Source organism: Dunckerocampus dactyliophorus, chromosome 11 (assembly GCF_027744805.1).
Source record: "Dunckerocampus dactyliophorus isolate RoL2022-P2 chromosome 11, RoL_Ddac_1.1, whole genome shotgun sequence".
In the NCBI taxonomy this organism is placed as follows: Eukaryota; Metazoa; Chordata; class Actinopteri; order Syngnathiformes; family Syngnathidae; genus Dunckerocampus; species Dunckerocampus dactyliophorus.
In genome coordinates this window covers 19,479,802-19,499,380 of record NC_072829.1, presented here as the reverse complement: position 1 = coordinate 19,499,380, position 19,579 = coordinate 19,479,802, and the positions used below count along the sequence as shown (strand labels likewise).

The 19,579-nt window shown below is 39.9% G+C and overlaps 1 protein-coding gene across 5 annotated transcripts in view; it reads left to right on the top strand.

Moving 5' to 3' along the window:
- si:ch211-26b3.4 (connector enhancer of kinase suppressor of ras 2) overlaps positions 1–19,579 on the top strand; it is a 76,213-nt gene that overhangs the window by 9,951 nt on the left and 46,683 nt on the right. For all 5 annotated transcript variants that reach the window (XM_054791718.1, XM_054791715.1, XM_054791716.1 and 2 more), the window contains exons 2-4: positions 13,172–13,335; positions 18,192–18,394; positions 19,189–19,276. In XM_054791718.1, coding sequence (XP_054647693.1) covers positions 13,172–13,335; positions 18,192–18,394; positions 19,189–19,276 — 455 coding nt within the window. The remainder of the gene's footprint in view (positions 1–13,171; positions 13,336–18,191; positions 18,395–19,188; positions 19,277–19,579) is intronic.

The window sequence follows — 19,579 nt, the reverse complement described above, 5'->3', positions numbered from 1 at the left end:
CTCAGCCTTTTATTGACGTCTACAAAAGCAACACTGCATACCTTAGAGCAAGACACACTCCACACTTCAATGCGGCCAAAGCGGCTCGGACACTCTTCTTCTCCCTTGAGCTCTCTCTAACTAAAAGGCAAACGCCACTGCCCTCCGAAAGGCCAATGCTCTGAATCACAACTCAGAACAATACACAATACTCATATTGCTACAATATCATATGGAAACAGAAGAATTAAATTTAAAATATAACACCACCTTGGTTAGCGTATGCACCGGTTAGCGTGTTTTTCAGTTAACATAAAAAAAAAAAATACACCAATTACATACAATTGCCTCGGTTTGCTTACCTTTTCCAGTTAGCGTGCCATATGGGACGCTTCTTGCTGTCTTAACACACTGCGTGACTCCAACTGTGTTCTTAATGTATTTATTATCACAGATCGTCCTTGTTAGCATGCTTAGCTTGCTAATGCATGTCATCAGTGGTTGATTCTGTAGTTCTTACCTGACTAACACAGTTATGCCACAAGTCTCTGCTTTTCTTTTGATCACGGCTGGAAAATTACCCAATAAAGTTTGCACACAACCAGCATTTTGAGAACGACAGTGGGAGTCACCACTGAAATAACTCACAGCAAAACATGAAGATTTTGAGTGGATCTTTCTACCACATCGTCGTCTTTGTCAACAATCACGTCTTCAATCAAGGAAAAAAATGTCATTAAATATTCATTTATCCCTTTCATTTAGCATTAATATTCATTTGGGAGTGTTTTCTTCATGTAAAACTATAAAAACGTGTTTCGTGTTCACATTTTAGGCTTTCTGGAACAGATTAATAGGATTTACATTATTTGTTATGGGACAAATTGATTAGTTCAGAATAAGTTTTGGTTAGAAATGGACCTTCTGGAGTGGATAAATGACACTAACCAAGCTTCAGCTATATTGTTAAACAGTACACCTACTGTATCAAAGTGCTGTTCAGGCTGTAGAGCTGTCCTATCAAGTATTTGAGCTGATGAAGCCTACTCGGATGAGAAGCGGAACGTCTCCTAAGACAACCTGAACAGTCCAGTTGTGATCGATTCAATGCCCTCAGAATACAATCACCAAAATGAAGAAGTCTGGCTAGAGCTGTCCTATCTAGTCTTTGAGCATCCTTGACATTTGAAAAATCTTGGTAAAATATTTGTGGTATATTATCCCATTTTTGGGCAGCAGTGATTTGGCATTCACAGATGTAATAACAAGCCTTAGTACGGTATGATTTGCCAGTACATTAAATTTATTTTTTCCCTTTCCAAATTCGGGTGAATACTGTGAAAATGTTTGCTTTGTTATAGAGCTACTACTTTTTGCCCTCATCTCAGATAGCAGCAAGTGTCATATCCCCATGGCATAGATTAGCAATATTAATTCCTGGCATGTAAGTTAAAGTTTATATAAAGTTTAAAAATACTTTCGGTAGAAGTGCCGTCACTTCAGATTGCATCTACAGGCACTAAGCTGTGTTTCAGAGAGCAGGCTGTGGTGCACTTGAAAGCTCACATACAGGAGAGCTAAAATGCCACCTTCTTAAGAATATTCTGTCATGATGTGATGAATATTTCACAGCAGGAATATTTTAGCGAGTGTTGGGTCTTTTCTTTTTTTGCACACTGGTACACTTACTCCATATATAAACTCACAGGGCGATAAGACAAACGTCTTTGCTGGCTGACGCTGTTTGCTCTTTGCACGGGTTGCACTCTGAACCGAGCATCGTCTCAAACGAAAAGCTAAAAACAGATTTGACTGTCCGATTTCGGTAAGTGTTAATGGTCAAGCGGCAAAGTCACTGCTTAGAGGCTTTTTCAGTCTGAGTCATATTCAGCTGTGAAAGCAGCTTTTTATTGTGGCCTTCAACAATAATGTCAAGATCACTGTACACTTTGTGTGTTTGTCCCTGCATGAGCGTGTGTGCTTTTTAGCCTAGCCTCAATGCAGGTTCCTGGGGGCCAGCAAATGCTGATCCCATATTTCTACTCTGACTCCTCTGCTGTTAGTTGCCTGGCAACCCTCATTTTTCAGAACGGGAAGCATTTATTTTTCCCATAAACAAAGATAAGATATGTGAATGAAGCTGCTACATACAGTAAGACAGAGCTCCCGAACCTTTCAGAAGCAATAATAAAAATACTTTTGTCAGTAACTACAGTGAATTTTATATAAATGCATGTCGATTTTGGAAACAAGGACTATTATTTTATTGGAAAAATAATATACTGTTCGAAAGCCCACAGTTTTGGTGGGTTTTTGTTGTTTCGTTTCATTGTTTTCATTGTTTTTCTCCTTGCGCTTATTCCCACTTTGTTCGCTGTCCTTGAACGCACCGTAGTTGTGTGCTCTGTGAAAGTTCCGTATGTCTTTCTTTGATCCTGCGACACACATATTGATATTTTTCCCGTTCTTCTTTCACGTCATTGTTGTTTCCAAATGCGGATGCTGTATGTGAATGCTTAAAGGAGCGGTTTGATTGGAGGTTCCCCTCTTGTGGGAATCATAAAGGCATATCTTATCTTATCTCCTGACGTTAGGTCCGTGTTGAGTTGGAGAGGTGCATTACCTCAAATTAATGCATGCTAGCACACTGCCTGGCACCTACACATCAAACAACAATGTGATAATCTTCTATCTGGAAAACAAACTCCAGGACGGACCAGTGGAGAGTCTGTGTTCATTTTGTGCTTTTAATTCGATACTATCATGTGCTTTTTTAAATTCTTCTTTCAGAAGAATTGCATTATGGGAAGTTGTGTGATGTAGTTCTGTGTTTTGGCACGAGACGGCCGTGTCTCTCCATTCTCGCTCTTTTGTCTGCACCGCCCATTGTCTTCTGTGTCCTGATTGGCTGTAGACCATTGTCAATCAATCTACTTTGTTGTAGTCATGGGTAGCAAACTAGCTAACCGTGTGAGCTGCTTGCTAACCGCCAATACTGTAAACAATAGAAGAAACAGAAGAAGTTAACGAAGTTAAGAAACGTTGTGCGCCCAAAAGGCAGAGGAAGTCAGCTGCTACACAAAAAGTTGGACTTCCGGACATGCTGAAGGAAGGCAGAAGTTACGTGGCTGCACGGCGCCATTACGGAATACTGTAAACGACGAGGAGGAGTAAAATACGACGACAGGAGCAATATGTTTTAACAAGGGTACAAAAACGCTACAGCCGAACAGCGCCAGGACGAAGAGGAACAGTCATAGGAGCGAAATACGCGTGAGTCACTTAGTAATTTCTTGTGTCCAACCTATTAAAATTTGAACTAAATTTTAACTTTGAGAGTGTTTAAACAAGACAGAAATGTGATAAAATGTTAATGCCTTTCTGTGAAAAGTGTATACAGTGTATGTTGAGGGGTTACAGCCTTAAAACAGATATAATAATTGTAAAAAAATTAGGTTTCACTTATTGCAAGCTATTTTGGGAACCTATCCCCTGTAATGAGGGAACACTGTACAGTAGTCCCTCACCACTTTGCGCTACAATTTCAATCTAACAGTCTGTTTTCTTAAACTGAGCGTATCACTTCACAAATGAGGACAGACAGGTTTCAATGCACATCTTTTATTTTTTTCATTATCATTCATTTCTTTAAGCATATTAGATATGGTTATGAGTGTTGAGGCAATCTTGTCAAGCGTGTCAGCCATCCTCTCCTGATTGTCCATCACCGCTTCCGAGATCAGGCATGGAGGGGCGTGGGACCGAGTACGTGTGGAGGCACTGCAGGTTTGTGCCGCAGGTTGGCTCTGCGATACTACATCTGTGAATAAATCAAGCCATTTTTGCAGCGCTCAGTCCAATACTAGGACGTATTTTGATCTCTCACAAACATGGAAACCCCTGCCTTTAAGGAAACCCTTTTAAAATAAAAGGGTGTAAAAAAAACCCCCTTCCGATTCCTCTGGAGTAACAGCCGCACAGGGAGGGGATGGAAGCGTTGCCTCGGGGCCCAGGTCTCTCTCCAGACTCTCAGTCGGTGGCACTCCTAGAAAGAAGGGTGGGGAAGTTAAACTTAATAAAAAAAAAGTTTGAGGTCAAACCATTTCTTTTTCACCTCCTCTCTTGTGCGTCCTTCTCCTGGTACAGTGTTCACTGCAAGTGTGACAGCCTCCCATGCTTGCTTTTTTTTGTTGTCGGTGTAACCTGCGCTAAGGCTACTGAATAGAATCTTTTTTCTGTGGCAGATATCCTGAAGCAGTACCTCCACCTCTGTACTGCCAAAGGGTTTTTTTTTTTGTCTTCACCTGCTCCGTGCCAATTAATTTACCTTTTGCTTTCGGCATTTTGAAATTTGCGTCTGCTATCAACCCTGCAGTCTCATGCCCTTTTATGGGCATTGATGGGCTGTTATCTATGCTGACCGCATGTTAATTCGTCTCACCTGCACGCACTTTCAGTTCACAAGGAGATGGGATTCAGCTATTTTTCAGCAAGTTTTACTCACCCCTCGCCACTAAACAGGCAGGATCATACAGTTGCTTTGTTTCTGTGGGGGGGGGGGGGGGGGAGGGGCGCGAGCATACACACAGCAAAAGAGCGGCGCCTCGTGAGGAGCAATGCAAGGTAACGTAGTAGAAATTAGGAGGCAAAAGATTATTAATAATGAGCAAGGTGAGTCTATCAACATGAACGAGCCAGTCTGCCGAATTAATTCGAAAGTGGTACAACATAAAAGGCAAAATAAAAGTAATCTCAAAATAGTCCTGTCACGATAACAAATTTTGCTGGTCGATAACTGTGCTACAAATTATCATCGATAATCGATTTTATCAACAATTTGGACTATTTTTTCGTTATTTGTCATGAGAGGTGTACTTCACATTTGAACCACTAGATGGTACTCAACTATAGTGTACGGTGTAGCCATTAGCTTGACACAGAAGTTACCTGTACGTATGTTTTTGAAATGTAGCCATTTTGCACTGTTTTGTTTATATTTTCAGACCAAATGCCTCAGTAAGCGTTGGCTGTCGGGACGAAGGCTCCGCTGCCCAGAGCACCTACATTGGTAGTTTTTTTCCCCAGTTGAGCTGCTGGTCGTCGATGCTCATGTGCTCACCATGTTCATTCTGTTTAAAACCGAAATGTTCTCACACTGTGGCTGTCGGCTGTGGCATTCGCCTCAGAAATCATCGCTTCTGTGCCTTCTTCATGTTAGCATATGCTGCCTCACGAACCTAAGTGCTCAACCCTCTGTACTCCACTCACTGGTAGCCCCGCCTCCACAAAGAGGCTGACTGACAAGAGGGCCCACTCTCTCCGTTCATTCCACATGAGAAGCAATGCGCACAGACAGATGCAGAGTGAACCCTCCTGTCATCCAGCCTGTGTGGTACAGAGAGACGAGCAGATAAAACACATGCACATTCCAATTTATTGAGGGCGTCATCATTATCGACCTGTTTTTTTTTTAATCATTTGATTAATCGATTATTGTGACAGGCCTATTACAGAAGAAATGTTGCCCTTTAATACGGTTGAAAAGCCAGCATTTCAAGAAATGTTGCAAACGTTTGACAGACAGTATGATTTGCCTGTAAGAAAATACATATCACAATCGCCAATTCTGCACCTTTACAGAGAGAAAGATGACATAGCAAATATGACATTATTATGATATGTTATTATTTATTGTTGTTATATTTATTATCATAACATTGGTGGTTTATTTGATCTAAAAAAATATTGAAAATAACATTCCTTCTCGTTAATTTGTGGGACAATTTCAAAACGCACCTGAATCTCATCTCTTCTCCTGGACCCAATTTCGTGCATCGCCTCGTCACAAGACACCCCCAGTAATAGTATAATGTTATGCTACGAAAGCAGACTCGTAATTGTGAAAAATGTAGACATTTTATACTTATTTATATCTGTTCTCTACTGGTAACATATGCTAACATCTATCTATCAATCCATCCATCCATCCATCCATCTATCCATCCATCCACCCATCCATCCATCCATCCATCCATCCATCCATCCATCCATCCATCCATCCATCCATCCATCCATCTACTGTATCTATCTATGTATCTATCTATCTATGAAAGGCTATCAAGGTGCTACAGATGCCTTCGGAATAAATATGAAATGAAGCAATTTTGATACAGCAAATTAGACATTTGAAGAAAACACACTTGTCCTGCTATCGCCCACCCAGTTTGCAGGCTTGTACATTCTGCTGTTCTACTATGCTAAAACATTTTATACCCAGCAAATAGCTTCCAGCAGGAAACAGTGTATGTTTATAATTACCAGATGACACAGAGAGACACTTTTGACATTGCGTCATGAAATATTACATTCTGTTTATTTTAACTGCGCCTGGGTTTGATTCCTATTATACCACATGGCCGACTCTAGTGAGGGGTCATTTATTTCTCCTGCAGTAAAAATGGAGTAAATCCATCTATTTTAGTGTGTGCACTCTGCAAGTGTGTTGTGTTTGTGGACACCACATGCTATTTCTATAACGGGCAAATGAATTTACCACATGAACCCAGATCAGCTGTTTTTCCTCGAGGGATAGTGTTCTCACTCAAGGGACTGGTTAGCAGCAGTGTGGAACCGTCTGCATGTATACATGCTGTCCAACGTACATGTGTGTGGAGGGAATCACTTTCTTTTGCAAGAGCTGTGTACAGTTATCTTATTGATATTCTTGTTTCTGTATACGCAGTTACTGTATAGAAAGAAAAACAGAAAGGAATAACGACACAAATAACTAAATGCTATCGAGGCACTTTTTACATTTGCAGAGACTTTGCATCTAAACAAGGCGTAGTTTCCAAAATAAACAGATATTGCATTTACTGAAATCTGACTTATCACATAATACAGCACACTGTACAAGATGGCTACACTTCCTAAACGCCTCCTTGCCTCTGAGATGTAAATGGTGAAGAGCAAATCTGTCTTTCTCATATGGTAATGTTCGGCGTCATGAATTCACAAATCCTAGTTAGTTGCTGCAGGGTCTGCTCTGCCTCCATCATTTCACCATAGCTGTCTCTGCTCCTGTTCCTCCCGGCTACATGAAGAAATCTGCTCATGCACTCAACTTGCAGATATCTCTGTCAGCACTGGCAATGATTTATTGGACTACATTGGACTCTCTACCATAGTAAACAACGTATAGGAAATACAATTAAAATTGAAAGCTTGAAGCTGGCTGTTCACTTTTGTGAGACTACCTATCTATTGTATATTTGTCTAACACTTTTTAGTATCAGTAAATTTTTTTTACATAATATAAATATTAGTATTTTGGAGGGTACACCTGAATTTAATACTGTGAAACCTCAAAATTGTCATGCTTGAAGGGTAGTACAATGTGTTAACCCACCAACATTTTTTGGGAAAAAAGTTGGTGACCCATCATCATTATAGTGCATACCTAACTCAAGCCAAAGAAGTCCTATATTCTACATTTCCAACATCTCATACTTATTCATATGTAGTCTTGTTCTACTGTGGAAGTGCCATAACAGTATGTTGGTGTGTTTTTAAGTTACCTCTGCTTTCATTTTAATGCCGTGAGAACTTCACAACATGTGCACAAGATCTTGGGAATACCCACGACCGATGCACAGTACCGTTTGTCGTTTTGTTAAAAAATGTCAACTATTAAGTGTTTTTTCGGATGTAAGAACTGTGTATCTGAACTGGAGTAAGGCAGCATTGGGAAGATGTTTTGTTTTCTAAGGAGCTAAACAACTCAGGGTCATTGCTCCTCATGATCTTGCCACAAAACGGACACTTGTTTTGTGAACATAGCACAGTTTTGACGCCGGATTCATCAGTATTCATCCTATTATATCCAATATCCAATTCTTCTTTACTGTTTGTTGATAATCATCAGCACATAACCAGCTGAGGAACCGGGTAAAATATAAATACTGTACACAAAATTAAGATGCTGTGTTAAAATTGTGACTGTAGTATTCTACATTGGTCACTAGGTGTCAGTAACTGCCCGATGAGATGGGCACCCGACTTGATCGCTGGAACAACAGGCTTTTATTGCAGGTTTAAATATCTCACAACAGACACAATAATAATAATAACATAATAATAACAATCATCATCATAATAATAACAACACAGGCACAGGCAGGTCATAATCCAACTAAAACTCAACTCTAATCTACTGATGTCACACGCTGTCCACATGTCGGGAAGACATTTGTTGCTTATTTATGTCTTAAAGGGCTTATTTTCTCTGATTACAGTATCTACTATATTGGCTAATACGAGTGTAAAGGTGACTATCATTCTAGAGGGCTCTAATAATGTTAAAACCGTATTTAGAAGATCGTTAACAGGCTTTTAATGCTATAACCACGAATATATTCCATTTATGAAGAAGGAATATTGGCTTATCACAGTCAGGTCTGGAACCAATTAACGGCAAAACACGAGGGATTACTGTATTTACCCAATACAGTAGACATAATAAGAGAAAATAAACGATTTAAGCAATTTTAGCCTGGCATGGGTTGTGGCCGCAACAGTAGCCTCTGTTATGGATTATTGTGCCTGTTGTGAGATAATTCAAACCTGCAACAAAGGCCTGTTGTTCTGGCGATCAAGTCTGGTGCTTGTGTGTCTCACCGAACATTATGAAATAACCTAGTGACCATAAGCTAGTGACCAGCACTACATATCATCACAGCGTCTTAAATAAAATAAAATAGGCATATTTTTGGACTAATAATAAGCCATATTCAACCACAAAACAGCATTATTTATTAATCAATATATTTTAAAAGAAATTTTAAGTTATGTTGTGTTATTATATAACAATGTAAAAATGATAGAGATAGACAGTTTGGTTTACACATTCTGGGAAAGAGCTGACAGAAACTGGAAATATTATGGATTATCCTAACTGATCTTTTTTGCAGTACATTTAGCAAGTGAAAATAGCTTTTTATAGTTATTATCTCATATCTCCACACAATAAGTTAGATATGGTAATACCAGAGAGCAGTAAAGAGTATGGAGTGGTTTTTGATCAGGGACAAATTTTGCTTTATTCAATACTGAGGTATTTCTCACCACCTTATGTTGGATATTTTTAATGTGAGATTTCCAGTTCATGTTTTCATCTATTATGATCCCCAGAAATGTATTTTCATTCACCCTTTCAATATTCACACCGTCGATTCATTCGTATCCTTTCTGCTATACCAAATAACATTATTTTCGTTTTACTTAGATTCAAGGATAGTCTATTTTTATCAAACCATCTTTTTAGTATACTGTTGTCATTTAATCTATGACTTTTTTTATTAGCTCTTGTGTACTTTCTCCAGAGCAGAAGGCAGTAGAATCATCTGCAAATAATACTAGATTTAGGTCTTAGGTAGCTTTTTATCCAATTCCAAACTAACCCTCTGATTCTGTATCTTTCAAATTTTGTAATTGTAATGTTGTGATTAATTTATCGAAAGCTTTTGTCAGATCCATAAATACTGCAGCTGCACACTTTCTGTGCTCTACAGCGTTGGCAATTTCCTCGGTAATTTCAATCAGTGCCATGAAGGTTGAAACGTTAGCTGTCCAACCTGTTGTTAAATAGCTTTGCAATAATTTGGGAAAATTGTGGTAATAAGGAGAGGAGGATGTTTGTCTCCGTTTTTGAAAATTGGAACTACTTTAGCTATTTTCATTTTGGAAATTTACTAGTCTGGAATGATAAGTTACTGATGACCTTTTTTTTATCATTTCCATTACGATACCGTTAGAATCAGTTGATGTTTCTGCTTTACATTTGTTAACAATATCAATGATTTCCTTTTTGACACATCAGTAAGGAACGTGGAATTAGGATTCCCGTCAATAGTTTTATTCCATTCGTCCTCTGACCAGAATTTTGGAATGTCTTCTTCCAGTTTTGGTCCAATATTTACAAAGTAGTTATTAAACTTCTCCATTACCTCATTCATATCATCTTTATTGGTATTTCCAACCATAAAATAACGAGGGTAATCTGCTTTCTTAGTGCTATTCCTTATAATACTGTTTAGGATGCCCCAAGTTGCTCTAATGTTTTTATTCTTGTCTAATACTTGACTGTAATATTCTTCTTACAGGCATTTTTTTAGTGCTTCCTTGAATTGATTAAATTATTGTCTGATGTTGTTATAATTTGCATACATACTTGTGCTGTCTGTGTGGATAATTGACAACTTATTGCCGATATTAATGTTGTTCTATTGTTGCTGCGTATAGTAACAGCAATCATTCCTGATATGAGAAAAAAAAAATTGTGTCCGGATCTATGTCTTCTTCCAATCCCAGTTGCTTGTGATCCGTAAAGCAAAAGGTATCCAATTGTAGATCTTCCTGTCCTGCAAGTGCTTTGTAGTGTTTTCTTTAGAATATCATTAAATGTAGATGAATGGGCTCCTAGATCCAGCGCTTCTTGTTGATGAGTTCCTTGTGGATGCAACTCCGATCGCAAATGCGCAGCTCTTGCCGTTAAACGTCCTTTCCGATCAAGTGAAAACATTACATGCCAGTCAGCAACAACGAGTCACAAAAATACCCAATTTCATCAAGGGAAGTCTTCAGCGGTGTTCATTGCTTAACTTTTATTGATGACATGTTGTCTAGTTCTGATAAAACTGCTGCTCAGGTGAGGTGATGCCTCCTTTTTCCCTCACAGTCATGCTGTCCTGTGCAACATATTAAATTTATGTGTGGCAAGATTGATCTGTGAGATTACATACCTCTAACATTGCCAACAATGACTGAGCAATGTCACATCTTTTCCAGCCATGATTAAAACTTTATTGATACCTGTAATTTTGCAAGATGAAGACTGGAACATTTTGTATCCGCATTTTGTGAGAAGAGCTAAGAGCGCTGCCAACATAATACTGTAGATTTGCTAGATATAATGAACAAAATGTTGTTTTTATGATTTGGAAGAGATAATACTTTGTGCTTTCTGTGGCAAACAAACATGAGCAACATCCAGTTGAATTGTTTCCACTTGGGGAGCAACAGTGTACAGAGTGATGTGTTAGACTGAAAATTGCTGTGCCATGCCGTATGTAACAAGATTGTGTGTCTTTGTCCCTCAGAACAACACTTGGCTGATATTTTCCTATGGTCTGTGTGTGTGTGTGTGTGTGTGTGTGTGGTGACTGTGTTAAGGTGCTAGCACACTGTCTGCTCTCCGTCAGCCTCGCGTCCCTCGGGCATCAGTGTTTTCCTCACGGCTCCACTCGGCTTTATCAACATGCTTCCACAGAGGCGCCAAACCCTAACACCAGCATTTGTAATTGTTTTGTGTGTGTGATTGTGTTTGAAGCCAACATTCTCAGGCAGACTTTAGTGCACCGTTGTGCTCCTCTCTGATGGGTCCTTCTCATGCCTTGTTGCTTTGTGTTTTCATTTTCTAACAGGCTTGTTCATTAGGTCTGTGGAAAGGTGTGCATTTTGCTGAGTTTGCTTATTTAAAAGGTGCAAGGCTCTTAACTGATCAATAGCATCCCAGACCTGCCACATCTACTGTATAGCTCAGCTCTCTACATGGCAGGCGGCCACAGCGTAACAGCAAAAAAGTCAAAAGTCAATATGTAACTCACATCTCTTGGGATATATTTTGGACATCATCTTAATTGCTTGGAATGTGTAAGTATTGCACTGTGAAAAAAATGCATTAAATGAACGTGTATTGCTCTGTGCATGATGTGTGGTCAACAAAGTGAAACAGGAAAATACCAGAAATAACGGCATTGAAAATAGATGGCTGAATGGGGTGGTGGGGTACTTCAATGTGATGTTGTTTTGCCATAAATGAAAAACACCCATAACACTGAATTTTATTGCATGTTTTTGTTGATCCCATAAACTGTATTACTGTATACCATAAAATAACCTTCTCCTCTGATTTCGGATCAACATTTGCAATAAAAGTGACTGTTGTAATTGTTTGATGAGATGCCTCTCCAGGACTCTCCCTTTCTTTTTTCAATTGCCATTGTTCACTTGTGACACAATCCAGGTGTAAGCCCTAAATATGCCTCACGCACTTATAAAACAAGTTGAATGTATAAAATGTAAAGGTGTCCATCACCATCCACCCATCCATTTTCTTTGCCGCTTGTCCTCACTAGGGTCGCGAGGGTCAATCGCAGGGCACATATAGACCATTCACACTCACATTCATACCTACGGACAATTTAGAATATCCAAATAACCTAACATGCATGTTTTTGGAATGCGGGAGGAAGCCGCAGTACCTCGAGAAAACCCACGCACGGGGAGAACATGCGAACTCCACACAGAGATGTCCAACAGAGATTCGAATCTTCCAGATCTCCTGACTGTGTGGCCAACATGCTAACCACTCGGCCACCTTGCGGCCTATCACTAATGCTAATGTAAGATGGTCTATGAATAGAATCAGATCCACAGTGTAGCCTTTAGCCTGGTTGTCAGGCGAGCACTAGTGGCTAGTAGACTAAAGATGTTTCTCCAAGCCACGTCTACATAATCCACACTGCTTGCCTGTTGTAATTCCAGTAACGACTTGCGATCACACACTATAGTAACCTGTGTTCACCTCGCGGCAGGTTTTCAGGCCGGAACCAAGCACACTTTTGCATCTCATAGCACACAATTATGGTGTGTTCAAGGACCGCCAAACTAAGTGTGAAACGCTTGACAAAAAACATGAAGTATAAAGCCATAAACATGTAAAATGTGTGGCCTTTCTAACACTGGTACATGTATGCTGTACTATTTACCTGTATTACCACATGTTTGTATATTATTATTGACCTAGGGTGAATGAGATACATTATGGCTATTTTTGGAGAAAAATAAAAATAAAAATTGGACCAAAAATCTTCAAATTTGCGGGGCCATGAATGCTGAATCGCAAATGTGCAGGGATCCACTGTAGTGTTCTATGCATGGAGTGTGGTCAACGAAGACAAACAAGAAAATCCCAGAAATAACGGTATCGAAAATGGATGGATTGATGGATAGGAGGAGTATTTTAATGTTGTTATGTTGTTTCCACTGTGTAATTGAAAACTGTGTAATTGTTGGCTAACGGCGATGAAATCTCCATGCATTCTGATCTGAATCTCCTCATGCTTACCCTCAGGTCTAGATGACTGTCTCCAGCAGTATGTGAAGAGTTTTGAGCGGGAGCAGATGGGTGGGGAGCAGCTTCTACACATCACCCATCAGGAGCTGGAGGAGTTGGGGGTCACCAGGATAGGACATCAGGAGCTCATTCTGGAAGCTGTCGACCTACTCTGTGCCCTGGTCAGTCACTCTTCCCACCTTAACACTGTACTTGTCTCATGTCTCTCAAAGGATGTACATTTGTGGGCAGGCAGAAATGGGCTAGTTATGTCAAAACCGAGCGGGAGCCCTGAAAATTAAACAGATCACTTTTTGGACACAGTCATGCATCTCGCCTTTACCATATTGCATGTCCTTTTGTGGCGCGTGTTTCTTTTTTTGCCATCACTGGTACCTTTCTGTGGTGTCATCATAAAAAAACACACAAATCCCCCAAAGAAAACACAAAATACACTTAAGTTAAAAGTCAATCCTCACAATATTCAGGAACTTTTAAGTTATTTGATCGTGCATGTGCCATTGTATGTAAATGCATCACCTGGATATGTGTTTGCTATGGTATCATTTGAATTTAAGTTATTATTAATTATTTATTAACTGAAAATTACACTAGAAAACATAATTTTGTAAGTTCCCCCCTATAATAAGAATTATCATTATAATTACTGTTTTTTCATTATTGTCATTACCGGTTGGGAAAAATCACATTGTTCTACTGCAAAACACTTAATACAAAATTCTACTACAAAATATGATTGCTTGCCCTATAAAGCTGCATGTTAGTTTAACGGATGCCAGCTGGTGCAGCGCTGCGAAAGTATATTGGTAAACCTCACTCCCTGACACCTTAAGAGATGCAAGTGCTCTCGACTCTCATTCGGTAGACCGTGGTTCGAGCTCTGGGCGTGCGCAGGGGCAGACCAGACGGGTTACATTAATATCAAATCTAAATGTACTACAAACACAAGTACCTATATAGGATGTGTCGATTTCCTTCAATCAGTTGTTGATATCAGAGATAAAATGGTTAAATTACTTTGAGCCTGCTTTGCATGTCCCGGCAGCCTGTGCAGTGGCCCTGCTCCAGATTAGAGAATTAGGGGGAATTAGGTGCTACCCTCCAAGACAGAGAATGAGGAAGAGAGGACAGGAGGTGTGTGAGGGAAGAGAAATAGAGAGAGTATGTGGAGAAAAAACATGCATGGTGCACCTTATCTCTCAGGCGCACACAGCTGGATTAGCTGGGGTTGTTTGAATGTGTGTGTGTGTGTGTGTGTGTGTGTTGCTTGTGGCCACTAATCAGCTCGTCGTCTTCCCATTCAAATGTTCCCATGTGAGAATGAGTGTCCCACAGCAGCAGTCACCATATGTCCTGGGACAGGACACACCATTCATCCATCACCTTCACATTGACATTAATTGTCTCTCGACATGTCACGCCTTTACATCACGTCTACGTCATCAACTCGCTCTATACTGTAGGGCAGGGGTCTTTTTCTTCTGAGAGCTGCTTTTACAAAGTGAAAATGGCCGAGATCTACTCATTTTTGTAACATTTATTTTCACAGCTTATTTTTTTTTGCTTGTTTTACCAGAACATTAACAAAATGTTGGTATCCACAACTCACATCGTGTATTTCAGAATGCATTTCTTTCTAGTGCTCTAACATTATTAATTGAATTATTAACCTGAATGAAAAAGAGGCTCGCGAGCCTCATGTGGTCGTGGGGGGGCTACCAGGTGCCCACGGGCACCGTGTTGGTGACCCCTGTTGTAGGCACTGGTAATATTATACACAATCAAGTGTGATTTATTTTCCTCCAAGACATAACCACTTATAAGACAAGCAAACCTTCAGCTCCTACTGGCTCAACTTTAATATCTCTTTCCTCTGAAAGAGAAGGAAAAGGACGTTGTAGATGTTTCAATGCAAAATTGACTCACCAACTGTGAGAAAAGTCAAATTTTTACGTCGATGTGCAAATGATTTGTCTCTAGCATTGAGGAATTTTAAGCATCCTCAGCAAATTCTCAAGACTAGAATCACATTGAATGGTAATCTGTACCGTGTATGCATATGTGCCACACACTAAACTACTTTGCCAACATCAGCGCAATAATTCCATATATTTTTGTCATTTAATTGTTTTTCTTGTGTGTTTTCGTGCTCTATATTAAAACTCATTCAATCAACATCAGTTAATCACAGCACACCCCGTTTCAACAAAATATGGTCTCCATTTATTCCAAAATGTACATCTGCAAATGCCTTTATAAAACGTTTCTATAAAGGTTTATAAAAACGTATAACTAGGTCTTTTGAATTGAGTTAAGAGAAACTTTTCACGTCATTAATTTATAATTATATAATTTTGACAAATCTATTCAGCTCTGAGTACTTGTCACTAAAGCAATGAGTGCATGAGCCAGCATTTTCACACTTGTTTTTTCTATTATTCTGGGCTTTCATTTTATTTTATTATTTTTTTATTGCAATAAACAAGAAAATACAGAGATTTATGTCGTTCATGCTTGCGCCATCATTGCTTAACGGTCTTAATTAAACCACTCTCTTGTATTATAATATCAGTCTGTCATCGGAATTGCAACATAGTGTCCAAAGCAATAGTTCTCAGCTGGTTTGGCTGCGGGACCCACCATCACCCCTCAATGACAAGCAGCGACTCAAACTGTGGACATTTTTCAACTCAAGCCACATATTTAAAGGGGGGTTATTGCAAGACAACATGAGCTGTAGCAATGAGATGCTGTCTCTCTCTTTATGGCGCGCTCTTCTCCAGCAGATAGCAGCAGCTGTGTGGCGAACGGACAGCACGCTAAAACCGCACTCGATGTCCTTCCACTCCGGCTCAAGCTTGGCAAAGTTACCTATGAGCGAGGCACTCAGCTCGTGGCAGTCTAGAAAGAAATCTGCATAGACAAAAATGTGTTGTGTATTCACAGACATGGGGTCACTACGTTATTTATTTGTTGCCCAGGCAAAGACCTGCAACCCACGGAAAACATGTCGCATGACCCACCAGTTGCGAATCACTCTAAAGCCACGAATATGGATTTTAAAAAGGCATATTTTTCAATGCGTTGTGGCCTCTTGTCCACACCCATTCATAGGGTTTTCTCCTTAAAAACTGAGCTTTTGGAAAACTCCGGCTTGAGCGTTTGTGTGTCGACGGGTAAAACAGAGCTTTTTGGATTGTGTCATAACCATTGTGCGACATTATCTCATGTTTTTAAACCTTGTTTAATAACAACACAAGTAATTATGGTGTTGACTTTTGGGTGTTTGTTTCATTTTGTAAGGTGGCAGACGCCCTTGTGTGCTTATAACACGCACCCATCATCATCATCACTGTACATTATCATCAGTGTACATGTGATATATCACTATATTGTTGAACAGAGGGGTTATCATGCCTGACCAAGTCAGCTTCTGATTGGACGAAAATGTGCATGACAGCCGTTGAATATGTTTTTATGTGGACAGACATTTTCTTAAAACTAGACTGGGTGGAGATTTTTTTAAACACCAGAGTGAGGAAAATATGTGTTTTTGAAAATATCCTTCTTCACGTGGACATGACTTGACATATCTCTGCAATACTTTACTTGTTAGAAGGCTACTTCCTGTTGAAGTGCTTTTTAATTCCAGGAAACCTAGAACGGTTTCATTGGTTTTTATTGGCACCCCCTTTGCATTTCCCCCCCCCCCTCCGCAATCTTGCTACCACAAAAACAAACTAAACCTTTTTAATACCGCTCACTTGTGTGTGCCGTCTCCCTTAACAGAAGGTAATTATGTCCATAAGCATGTATTTATAAAATGTGCTGTTCTGAAATATGTTGGAATATGAAAGCTGACTGTGAAATCCTTCCCACATTTTCCATTTCAGTCCTGTTAATGTAGTGTAGTGCAAGAATAATGAATGTTTCAGTAAAAACGGTAACGCCTGATTTTGATTTCATTAATTATATTTGAGGGTTATTGTCTGATTCAAAGCATGGTAAGAATTTCAGCATAGAGGAGGATTTACCCCACACGGGCTGTTATGGCAACTGTATTGACATGAAGGTTCGAGCTGCTCTAATGGTGTTGGCCTTGTACTGTATTGATTGACACACACAGGCGCATATGCACGCTCAAATTATTTTTATTTTACACACACGCACGCACACGCATACACGGTCAACACGGGTTATTATTTCTCTTCTCTTCTTTTCTGCACTCTGTCCCCAGGAGAGGGAAGCATCCAGTCTTATATTGAATCATAGGAAAGCTTAATTGTACTGCAAGCATGTACAGACGCATACGCTCCAAGTTCACGTATGCATTCCCATACAGTACATCAGCATGAACATAGTGTATGCATGACCCAGTTTCAGCAAGATGCATGCAGTAGCTGGGGTGCAGCCTCTTCCACTCTCCCCTTGTCTTTCGCCTCTTTAGCTCCTCTAATTCTCCCTCTCCCCTTGCTGCCACAGTGAAACTCTCTCCTTTGTAGTCACTGTGGTCGTGACTGTATTAAATAGATCTGGAGGCAGAGGGGGAATAGATATGTCTAGTTCTGAGTGTGTGTGTGTGCACAGTCTTTGTGTCAGCAGGAATCAGCCTCTGTTTGCAAGGACATAACAAAAGGTGCCTTGGTTGGCTGTTCACGATGTGGCTCAGTGGGTCCGATTGTTTATTTAGAAGGGTCAAAGTGCCGTGTAGTAATAGGCCGTATGTAAACATGTGGTCAAGGGAGTAGATGCTTCGTAAAAGACACTGATGATGCGATATTCAGCTCCAGTGGTATTAAAAACACACATCTTCTTTACCAGAACATGTTAAAGGTTTGAAAATGAGGCACAACATTAGAGTGTAACCTGTGTATTTCATGTTCAGCTCATTCGTTTACAGTGTTTCATCCTTTATTTCAGTTAAATACGTACAAATGAACAAGAGCTCCAATGCCTTGCATTGTTTTGTAAGTGGGAAATACCATACATTTACATATGAATCTTATCTTTCCTCCAGAATTACGGCCTGGAGACAGAAAACCTCCGGACTCTGTCGCACAAACTCAATGCTTCAGCGAAGAACCTCCAGAATTTCATCCTGGGGCGACGGAGGGGAGGACATTATGATGGAAGAGCTTCCCGGAGGCTACCCAATGATTTCCTCACCTCAGTGGTAGATTTGATTGGTGCAGCAAAAAACCTACTTGCCTGGCTTGACAGGTATGAAGTATCTGCCAAAAATATTTGCGTTGAAAGAGGTCACAATAAATACTTTTCTTTCCAGTAATGAAGCAATGACAATGAATGCAAATGGACTGTATGCAGAACACGCACAGTCATGCAACGCCTGAATCAATTGGTTAGCTTTTTTACGAGTTTCATAGAACTATGTCGTCATCGTTCTTTCTTATTAAAGTTTCATGAGTGAATGTTTTTTGTCTATATCGTATGTGCCGAGTGATTGATTGGCAACCAGTCAGGGTGTACCGTGCCTCTCGGCCAAACTCAGCTGGGATTGACTCACCCATGACCCTAATGAGGACAAGCAGTCTATAAAACAGACGAATGGATGCACGATGCACAATACATACATTATACATACTACTCATACAGCGTCAATAAAAGGGGACCATTGTTATCTTTAAAGGCAGAATGTGACATGACGGCATACCCACTTCTTTTTAGGTGGATCCCTGTGATCTTGCTAATTCAAAAGAAAAGAGTTCCGATGAACATATTTGAAAGAAAAAAACGCATGACTCAAAAGCCCCTCCATTGCTGCTGCAGCCTGACGAAACCGTACGAAGCAAAGGGAACGCATAAAGTAAAGCAACACTGAGCTTTAGTAGAGACGGCCCTGGCATCCCGGTGATGATGCTGAAACAAATATTGTTGTTTGTGTTTACTGTTTGCTTTTGAGCTTCCAGGAGAACAGGAAATGTTTTTAAGTTTTCTTACCGGCTGCACTGTCAGAGCATTTGAAATCACCTTGTTGTTTTTGTTCTTCATTTCAGGTCTCCGTTTGCCAGCGTGACAGAGTATTCATTACTGAAGAACAACATTGTGCAGCTCTGCCTAGAATTAACTACCATTGTACAACAGGTGCCTTAACACATGCACACACATACTGTACATAAGTTGCATGTATCACACAGTCCACTGCATTGGTAATATCAAAAGTAACATTGAAATACTCTCAGCTGCCATATGTCAGTGTAGAAATATGTCAGTGTAGAAATAATAATTAACCGCTACATAAAAAGGCCGCAAAAACTAAACTAAAAAAAACTTACTCACCCTTGGATGATATGGAATGCAGACAGATGAAGTCAGGTGAGAGCATTGCTGAAGGCGAGTCAGCTTCATACACTAGACTTTTTGTTTTTCACCGTCACACAGTTCTAC